Source organism: Haliotis rubra, unplaced genomic scaffold (genome assembly GCF_003918875.1).
Source record: "Haliotis rubra isolate DU_JTF1 unplaced genomic scaffold, ASM391887v1 Scf27, whole genome shotgun sequence".
Lineage (NCBI taxonomy): Eukaryota > Metazoa > Mollusca > Gastropoda > Lepetellida > Haliotidae > Haliotis > Haliotis rubra.
In genome coordinates this window covers 1,917,898-1,929,181 of record NW_025766780.1, presented here as the reverse complement: position 1 = coordinate 1,929,181, position 11,284 = coordinate 1,917,898, and the positions used below count along the sequence as shown (strand labels likewise).

General features: G+C 40.2%; 1 protein-coding gene across 1 annotated transcript; it reads left to right on the top strand.

The window, feature by feature from the left end:
- Window positions 1-7,035: 7,035 nt before the first annotated feature.
- LOC124280614 (caspase-3-like) lies at window positions 7,036-9,501 on the top strand. Its single transcript, XM_046716596.1, has 2 exons — window positions 7,036-7,079; window positions 7,663-9,501. The coding sequence occupies exon 2, from the start codon at window positions 7,678-7,680 to the stop codon at window positions 9,013-9,015; it is 1,338 nt and encodes a 445-aa protein (XP_046572552.1). The 5' UTR covers window positions 7,036-7,079; window positions 7,663-7,677; the 3' UTR covers window positions 9,016-9,501.
- The last annotated feature ends 1,783 nt before the right edge of the window (window positions 9,502-11,284 follow it).

The window sequence follows — 11,284 nt, the reverse complement described above, 5'->3', positions numbered from 1 at the left end:
AACTGATTGTGGTGTATATGTTCAGATGAGTCGAGACTGGACCTGTGGTCAGACTTGGCAGTGACATGGCTTCTTGTGTGTCATTCCCGGAGGGGTGTGGGATAGTGTTCATAATATCAATCACTGGCTTGTCTGGCCCCAAGTATTAACATGTAACTGTGATACAGTCTGAACATGCTGACTGCAGCTTCTTTGTCTTACAGCTGTCAACAGTGTAGTGCTTGCTACATCAGTCCTTGTGTCTTGTGTGGAGATTACTGCTTCATACAGCTTATTGTATGCCAGCCCTTGGCTCTGTCTGTGAGGACTGTTTAACACCAGATAAGATGGGGAGGTTCTCTGAACCAGGAAAGTTGAGGACTGAAATCCAGTCATGCTCTTGTCTCCATTATGTAGAGATGAGTCTTCCCCATCGCTTGCTGCTGTAGTCTGACCATCAGAAGTTATGGCAAGGGTCTGAGATCTGATTAATAAACATTTCTAGGGCTGGCAATCAGTTCAGGTCAGGAGATTCATAATCATTAATAAATAATCACTAGATACCAGAGAGGTAACTGAGCAAAAAGCTACTAAAGAATATGCCATGTTTCATGTCACTGGTGAGTGAGTGGTGACACACTTGATTTCTTTGTGGACATTTCATATTTAACAAAAACAGGTGCTTTCCATTTTTAGCAATTGACATTAACTTGTCTATTTCATTTTTTTAATTTAAAATTAGCTTCATCACAGTACCTTTATGTATGATATTATTGATAACACATCTATGTATCAACAGTTGTTACTATTTCTCCCCATTGTCTGTAATTCAACTTATTCTTTGTGCCATCCCCCAAACATTTCAGTTTACCAAACTCTGCAGGTATAAATGATTCCATTCAGTTCTGTTGTACACTGTGTTTAAATGTTAATGTCAGTACATGGCCTAGTGATATGGTACAGTTCCTGTGGGACACGTTATCACCTTGTGCTGATACAGGCTTTTCTTACAGTATTTTAAAGGGTTGAATTGACTTGAGTTTTGACTTGCCATTTGAAGAAATCCAGCTTCTTTGCCATGTCCAATTTCCATGTATCATGTAACAATCTTAATGTAAGAGATGTTATTACAGAACAAATATATTTTTATAGCCCCAGTCATTAAAAGTAATAAATTTTAATATGAACATGCTTTGAAAATTTGATTTTTGACAATCCATGCTTGTGTGTATTATTTAACAGTCACTTCAGTGGTACATATTTATTAATGTCGAGTTGTGTTTGTGAGATCCTCCAGTGAGAAGCATCAGTTAGCCGAGATGTAAATGCTTAGTTTTTACAGCCACCTGTGATGTTAATTGTGGTGAGTGAAACATGTAAGAAATGTTCTGTTTGCATTTCCACTTGAAGTAAACATTGTTTTCATATTTGTTTTGTTCTTTTTGTTCTTACATCCTCGATTATCCAGTTTTATGTGTGATACATGTGTGTTGATTATCCCGAAAGCTTGATTATAAGCAGATAATATGCATTACATATAAGTTGATGTTGAATGACCAAGATAGGCAGTCTCAACTACAAGAAGTGAATGTAAGGTGGTAAATTTTTGTCTAGTTTGGGTTCTTTTTATCCCAATATTAAGATCCATATTACGGATCTGCTGTAGTATGACAAGATCAATCTTTGATCTGGCTGAGAGTCCTGTAACACATGGACTTAGTTATCATCCTCCAGTTAGTGTGCTCTGCTTTGTATTTCACAGCCGGATATTGGATAGTTTGCTGAAAGTGTGATTCATTACACTTATTCATTTACTCAGATGTGAACAGCTGGAGGAGATATACCAATACAACACTGTTTGTTGTGCACCCAAACATAAAGGGGGCAATAAAAATAGCTAAGAAATAACATAACTGGATGAAAATATCTCTTGACATTTGTTTCGAATTTGGGAAAATACTATGCTCAAATACGTTAACAAAATTATTTCAGATGTCAAAAAAAATTGTTTCTAAATCCTCTGGGAGGATCCCAATTCAAATCGTGCTGTCAGTAAATTGAGTTAGTTGTTCAAACAATGAATTGCTAGTGTCACAAACTCGACTGTGGTAACAATTCTAGATATGGCACCAGAAATGTGTTGTGAATGTACTACTCTCAGTAGCGCATGTGATGTACGCACAGTCGCTGGCAATCTTGCCTCTCGTTCGAAGTGACGGGATCTAGTCAAATGGGCCGAAGGACAAAAGTGCCGAGAAGTGCGAAGTCAAATGTTTACAAATGTTTTTCATTTTTTATTGACATATATAGCATTAAAACATAATATCATAACAATATCAATAACATCCTCAGCTGTGGACATGGCAGACTTGAACTTGCAGCCTTCTTCACCTATAACAAGGTTTATTGATTAAGAATCCAATCGATTTGTTAACATCTCCAATTAACAATTGGGGAAGTTCAATTAATAGTTCTTTGACAGTTATGGTCCGAATAACTACTAATTAGGAATCAATCAGTAGGCAGTACTGCTCACCTGACCTCGTCCTTCCACTGAGACAAGTTTGCCTGACTCGGCTGTGGGTATGTTTGCCTGGCACTCTGTCTTCTGTGGACTTGGTCTCGGCAACAGTTGCCTTACATAAGTCAAAGTCATCCCTGTGCCACAAACCCTGTGTGTCCATGACTGACATTGATCACACTCTAAGGCGTGCTGGTTCCTTCTTACAGTCATGGAACACTGCACACGACACAGATTAGTCATGACCCCGAGTCAAGACACTTAACAATGAAAACATTTGAGTCACATGTTCATATTCCATTTAAAATAACAACAGCAAACTAAACACTATTTACAATATTTTATTATGTAATTTTTATTTTTGGCCCTTTTTTCGTCCTTTTTACTTTTGATTTCGGTCCATTTGACTTTTGGCCCAGCCCATTTGACTTTGTTTCGGCCCTTTTTGTCCTTCGGCCCATTTGATTACAACCCGAAGTGACGGTGCTGAGTTCTGGTGATCGAGCGCACCACCACATGCTGACAATGGTCTCGTCACAAGTAGGCATCAACGATGAAGTAGTGCGGTCTGAGGCTGGGAAGTCCGGTCTGATTGCACCAACATACGGTCTTCCGAACAGGTCCTGATTGCCATCCCAGTAGCACAACCTATAGTGCCATGCTGCAAGCTTTACTGATCCCACCCAAGAGTTATATTGAGCCCCGTCCATAGTGGTTATGTTCTAGTCTAGAATAGAGATATTTTAGTATCTGGATTATTCAGTGAAACGTATTTGAGTCCAGTCCACGTCTTTCCAGTTGACGCGATCTTCAGCCCGATCAAACCTTGCATGCCTGTAGCAGTCACTAAGTGATGACGTCATGATGCAGTCAGCAGAAACTCGTCTTCCCGCTGAGTGCTGGAACTCTGTCGACCACCTGCATGAGTCGCACTTTGGCTGACTTTTGAAGCGTGATGTTGTGTTGGTAGTTAAGTTAAGCATGTTTATGTAAATTCGACGTCATATGACGGTTAGGGGGCATAAAAGTATTCTTTTGTTGCAGTCTGTAGCTGCTCTCTGACAATGATATAAGCAACAATTTTGTCGTGATACACCCATACACAGGTTTTCTAGTACCTCGTGCGGGTCATGAGCTGAGGTCCCACAGGGGTTACCCAATCATTGCCTGCATCACTCCACACTGGATTATTATTTCAATCGAATCGCTCTTAAATTACCAAGGGTATACCTATTTGGGTGGCGGTGACCAATTACAGGATATGTTTGAAGACTATGATGTATACATTCTGAAGTTAAAACTACCTACAGGCCTTTCTGCAATCTTTTTTCCCGTTTTAAGCAGAAATCACTGACGGGAATAAACGTGGAGGAGTGAGTGAGTTTAGTTTTACGCCGCACTCAGCAATATTCCAGCTATATGGCGACGGTCTATAAATAATCGTGTCTGGACCAGACAATCCAGTGGTCAACAGCATGAGCATCGATCTGCGCAATAGGGAACCGCTGACATTTGTCAACCAAGTCGGCGAGCCTGACCACCCGATCCCGTTAGTCGCCTCTTACCACAAGCATGGGTTACGGAAGATCAATATTCTAACCCGGACCTTCACGGTCACAACGTGGAGGAGAAACCATGACAGCCACCATCCAATGTGGAAACAATCTGAAGAAAGTTTCTGGACAATGTCTCCGTAAACATTTCGCAGACATCCGGTCTCAGCAATCGAACGTATCTCACATATCTTTCCATCCTGTTTCTCATGTATATTTTCATAAACATGTAGCAATTTATGATATCTAAAATATTTGTATATGCATCGAACTGATCAAGTCCATGATATAACATTTTTATTTGTGATGTGTAAAGGTGCAAGATAAAATTCCAAACCATGTATTTATATCGGTTTATGATATATAAGGACATAACTGATTTGAAATTTTTATACAAAAATACCGAGGTGCTCTTCGCTGTGCAGAGTTGCGTCCCCTGGGTTCGATTCAGGAATAAATACTAAATCGCATCATATTGCAGGATGTGACTGGTGCCTGCATCTGGTTGACAGTTATGATTGCTTCATCTGTAATATGGCTCGGCTCGATCGGAATTACAATATATACAGAAAAAAAGATGATCCAGTCCTAATTCCTCCACCTAAGCATGTGTTTATCTAATGATTTCCCTATCACTAATAGGGGCACCTTATCAGTTCCAGTCTGATAGCACAGACAGTGATTTCCGTAAAATCACTAATCTGCCTTTTGGACTCATCCGTCAGAGGCGGAAAGGTGTAAGCCGCGCTGGTTTGTTAATTGGATCAGTTTGCTACACTAATCAACTTCTCATTGACTGACTTCGGCTTATGAAGAGGTACGGATAAGCTACGTTTCTGTGTAAATTACGCAAATATTTATATGAAAACTCAATTCCTTTTAAGTCTATTGCGTACTGGTACGCTTGAAGTTTTGTAAATACTCAATAAGTTTGATCTTACATGCGTACACACATAAATGTCACATTTTAGCAGGCGTACCGGTGGATAGATAAAATAACAGGTATATTGAGAGGTTCTATTTCAACTTGGCAACTAGCAGTCTTTCTTATCGTTTCTCATATTACAGATCAAATATGAATAATAAACACTTATACCAACATTTAAACTTTATCATATTTTCACAATTAATGGAAAATGACAAAATACCAAATTGAGTTGGAATGAGGTGGGTACAATATATTTGGTAACTCAAGGGAAAATGAAGATACCCAATTGAGATGAACACAAGCGAGTACATAACTCAATGACTCAAAAGGTTATCTATGGCTCTGCTTATGCTGTTGTTTGAATCTCATGGGACCAAATGTTCTTCTCGAGTCATCGTGTGTATTTATGAGACGAATTCGTGTAACCGGTATTCAAATGATGACAACTATAACAGGTACTTCGAGTTATGCATAATATTCGAGACACCGACATTCGATTCATCGGGATTTGACTGTATGTCTTCTTTTCTTCGGCGTACTAAGACTGACTGACTGACTGAGTTTGGTTTTACGCCGCTTTAAGCAATATTCCAGCAACATCACGGCGGGGGGACACCAGAAATGGGCTTCACACATTGTGCCCATATGGGGATTCGAACCCGGGTCTTCGGCGTGACGAGCCAACGCTTTAACCACTAGGCTACCCCACCGCCCCTCGGCGAGGTAAGAAGTAGTTGGGTGCTTAACACAGAAAAACTGGTTTCAACTCATCATATTTGTGCCATGTAAAGTTGATTCTCCGAGTTCCACGCCCTGAAGAAAACTGTTGTATACCTATTATTGTTTTTAAATAACGGCGAAAAACAGACCTCCCTTTCTTGGATTCCCACCAGCTCTCTGTACGGGGGCGGCACCGAGCAATAAAAAAGGACGAGGTTACTTGGGCAGGTGAACGCAGGTGACAATGAAAACGAAAGTACAGGAAGTGGGACACCATGGTAGGACATATTACTTTGTAATCCAGGTAAGATCCCCTCGGATTAATTACATACTGTAGTTTTTCATTATACACTCAGTCTCAGATTGTAACATGCCAGGGTGGCTAAGAACAGATTGTCTCTGTTCATCCCTATCAAAGGGATGAGCAGAGACAATATGTTCTTAGCCACCCAGAAAGGGCCTTTGTAACCATCAGAATGTGTAAGTGTTTGATCTGTTTTGTAGGCCATTGCATATCATTTACCCTTTATGTTGTCCGACATCATTTCATGCAACAGATTGTGTCCTAGATTGGACGTATTTGCCGGTATTAAAGGAACAAGTCAGTTATTGACTTCCTCAGTCAAAACCAGGCTATTCAAATCTGTTGAGTGTTGTCATTCAGTCTGTCCACAGTAGTTAATCGTTCAATATGTTGAACCACACAGTTAGAGTTATATGCACACTAGACAAACGCATAGTCATGTGGATCAGGGACTCTGAGACAGACTGTGCATTGATGTTCAACTTTATTTACGTTTTCCAATTTAAAATTTAAAAAATCATGGTTCGTTTGTGGTGTATGAAAGACGGGTACACTGTTGACAGAATCTCTGTCATCTCTGTTAATAGGCTGTGGCGTTATTTGTTATTAATAGACCGGGATTTCCAGCTTTCTATGTTATTCCCTGTAGTTATTTTGATGTGATGTTTCGGTGTAGATACTCAGGGCTCCAGATAAGGGCCGTATCGGCGTATGTACAGATAAAAAATATGCACGATACGGTAGGAAATAATTAAGATAACGTAGCACATACGCACCACAGCGATGGTGTACGGTCTTGGAATCATTTACAGACGTATTTATCTGAAAGTGTGTTGTTTATTGTTTATTGACCTGTTTACACAAGACTAGCAATGTTGTGGTGCATATATGAAACGAAACACAAGATTGCTGATACGCCATTAAATTCCATTCAGTACTCAAAATGTACTCTTTAAGTTTTTCCAGTTCTCCTATATTGAAAAAATAAGGAGTACGTACTCCTGATGTTGAAAAATTATCTGTAGCCCTGGATACTAATATCGCTACAACGCAAGTGAAGTACAGAAATGTGAAGTAGGGAGAGTACATACACGTTGCTATATGATGTTTATACCAAGTTGAATGTTGATCGATTTTAGAATTAGAATAAATAGGATTACCAAGGACTTGGACAAGGTGTTCGGAATACAGTACAGATGAGAGGGATCATAATCAAGCTATGACCGCTTGTTCTTTTCATCATAGCACCTCTGAAGATCTTCAGCAATCCATGCTTGTCATAAAAGACGACTGACGGGATCGGGTGGTCAGACTCGCTGACTTGGTTGACACATGTCATGTAGATCGATGTCAATCACAGTGTGGACGAGACTCGATTATTTACAGAACGCCGTCGAATAGCTGGCATATTGCTGAGTGCAGCGTTATACAACAAACACAAACACAATCACCATACCGTCGTCTTAATGAGCATTAACAGGGGGTTGGGGTGGGGTGTGGGGTGTTGACAACTCAAAATCGTACGCAGTTGGTATCAACTCGGGATTTCTGAAGCCAGTTTAATTATTGTCCATAACAGACTTCATCAGTGTGTCTGCTTACAGTAAACATAAAGAAAGCTGAAAACAGTTTAACCCCGAAATGTTGTCTATTTCAGACATTTCTTTGAAGGATGGCACAAGCTTCCGTTGATGCAGCTCTTTCAAAGGTGAAATCTGGAAAGAAAGAAACAAAATTGAAGATATGTCTGCTGGGACCAACTGAGAGCGGAAAATCAGAGTTTGTGAAATGTCTGATCAAAGGCAACCCTAACAAGCTTATTTGTGTTAGTGATTGCTTCTTTGTGCATGGACTTCGCCTGGACTATGCCCCCGCTGTGATCTTTGACGTCACAGAATGCAGAGGGAACATAAGATCACAACTCCAGCAGGCAAGTAAACACAAACCCGATGTCTACTTTCTGTTGTTTGACGTGAATTCCAAGACTAGCCTCTACAAAATGAAAAACTCCTGGCTCAATGATCTATACGACCGGGACACTGTTACTATTACCATCGGCAACAAGTCCGACCTGCCCTCAAATACTCAACATGCCAGGTTCCCGGGGGTATTGGACAAAGGGTGGTTGTCAGGACATATGGAGATTTCATCGATAACCGGACAAAACATTGATCGCTTGGTGCAAAGAACGGTAGAGATCTTTACAGGTTTGGATGTTCAAGGCCAAATACCTCAGGTAACTCGTGCCATGACAGCATGTTCTCTGTCCAGTCAACCGCCTACAAGGCCTTGTAACGAGTACAAGATGGACACCAGTCCTAAAGGTGTATGTCTTATCCTCAGTATGAGGTCATTTCCAGATGACAGCAAATACAGATATGGCGCTGAACAGGATGAAGTCAGCTTGGAAGAACTGTTTAGCCAGTTTGGTTTCGAAGTAGAGATCGAAACAGATTTGGGGTGTATTAAGCTTCTAACAACGTTGAAGAGCATGGCTTCACTGGATCACTCACAGTATAGCTGTTTTGTTTGCGCCGTGATGTCTCACGGGTCGTCCCAAGCCATCAAAGCAGCAGATGGTCTAGATGTAACAGTAGACCAGATTACGAAGCAGTTCACGGCTGAGCAGTGTCCTTCACTTCGGGGCAAACCCAAGGTGTTCTTGTTCCAGTCTTGTCGAGGTCTAGGTGGACAACAGTTTCACCTTCACGAGACAGACTCTTGTTATGGCGACATGGAGGACGATGCCACAGTCCCTGTCCCCAACGAGGCCGATTTCCTGATTGCAAGGTCAACCGTTGACGGCTATGCCTCTTATCGTGACACAAAGAAGGGATCTTACTTCATTTCCAACCTTGTGGAGATACTGAGAGCCAACCCTGAACACAGCCTTGTGGCGTGTCTAACCTTGCTGAATGAGCGTGTTGCTGACCTACAGTTTTCGGGCGACACATGTCAGATGCCATGTTTCCACACCACGCTCAGGAAGGATCTCGTCCTGGGACGGTAACTCTCAACATACACTGTGGAGATGCCGGTAAGAGTTGTGACAGGGGTTCAATCTGAATATTGTCAGATTAGGTTCAAGCAAGCAAATCTTCCACCATAGACATCATGGTCATAGGCGTCGCTGCGTCAGCCTCTGTAAATACCTTCGCATAAGCCACTCGACCAAAGACGTTGACACTTGACATAATAGTTAGTCAATCAAGACCCTTCCCTTGTTCGGGAGGATACAGTCCGATATTCGATAAGGGCGACTCGGCAGATTGGCTTGAATTACAAGGGTCGACGTAGATTCGAGTTTCTCAACAGTCATCTTCGGTGATTTTTAATGATGTTGTAAAACTAGACGTTCCTCATATTTACGGGATCCCGTGCATCAGTTGTACTTCGACGGAACATGGACGTTTGTTCAAAATAATCCAATGTGATACATGTAAATTCTGACAATACAAAATGAAATAAACTGAGGTGAATTCCAGTTACATTGTAAGACTATGATGGACTGTTGTGAAGTCAGTAAAGGTTGTGTTTTCACTTTCTAACTAGTATTGGGAAGAAATGCATGGTTATTTTTAGGGGCCAAATAGTTGTTGCATTCACAATATCAGCTCAGACGGGTACCCAATCGCAGGCCGGTTAGCAATGACAAATTGCAAACTCGAGGAGACAAAATTTCAAATTCAAATGTTTATTTAATGAATAGCCTTATATACATGAAGTGCGGTACAGGGTCATGTTAGCATAGATTCCAGTTTCATTTCTTGAAGGCATGTTTGAAATATAAAACAACAGATTTTATGTGTTTAGTTCTTGTGATTGTCATAAGGCGAATGTATTGTGGTACTGAAGGTCGAAGTAAGTACTTGTTTTGTATGTATTTCTTTCGTTCTTCAAGGATGGACACACAAAGGTGAAAAGGTACAAATAACAATGCATACATATTCTTTCAGATTCTGCAATTTGATCCCATAAAGCCATTACATCAGGAGTGTTAATACCTGGACCAAGATAATATGTACATGCGAGATATTGTACAATCTCTGCCACCTCTAATCTTTAATAGTGTCTCATGCAGTTGCAATAAATACAATGACATTCCTAACACGGAAGGTTTTCGTGAATATTAATTCAGATATAAACATGCAGTTGTCGATATTTGTCTTTTCAGAGCAGACTATAATTGCAACCGTGAAGATCCGGGTTAGAAGTGATCTTCAGGACCCCATGCTTGTCATAAGAGGCGACAAACGGAATTGGGTGTCCGGCTCGTATCTCAACTGCGTAGACCGATGTTCATGCTGTTGCTCACTGGATTGTCTGGTCCAGACTCGATTATTTACAGACCGCCGCTGGAATATTGCTGAGTGCGACGTAAAACTAAACTCACTCACTCAGTGCAATAGCTGCACATAACATAGCAGAAAAAAACCCCGACCCCTCAAAGATAGAGTAACATTAAAGCCCTGGGATGCAGAGTTATATCATTCATGTAATAAACAAATTTGAGGAAATTAGATTTGTGAGTTCTGGTGGTTAATCTGAATGACAGATTCGCTACCGAGGATGAACCAGAATTTACCCTTATAAATCATTTAACCTTGACAGGCGTTAGGATATATGTAGATGGACACTTAAAGATTTATATTTTCATTATATTTGATTTTCATTGAAATCTTTAATGGTTATCTATTATGATAAAAAGCATCAGTTAAAAATACATTATATAACATGGCTTGTGAAAATGCATGACTCTTTAATTGTCTTAAGATATTAATATTATAACTATCATTAAATTTGTCTTTCATACATTGTACAATGTATATGTACCTTCAATGTATAATTTGTGAAATAAAATTTAACATATAAGATATTTACATTATTTAAGATTTGAGATTATCATGGTCAAAACATTGTATAATGAACACGAAAACAATTCTTAAGCTCCAACAAACCTCAACCATATGTTAATCATCAAATTTTAATTTTCTTTTAAGTCTGGTTAAGACTCTTGACAACAGTTGAATATTCATACCAAGATATCTCCATGAACTTTGGAAAGGAATGGTATATAAGCAGTGTGCGAAATAGCTACTGGCCCGCTAGCCCGTGGCTAAAAAAATTCAGTCGGGCCAGGCAATCTCCACAGTCACTGGCCCGACAGGCTAGTGAATTTTCATGGGGTCAGTCCGACACTTTTAAATCATGCACGAATATACAAAATTTCATCATATTCACAGCTTAATTACAAAAACCCGTGACTACATTCAAATTTC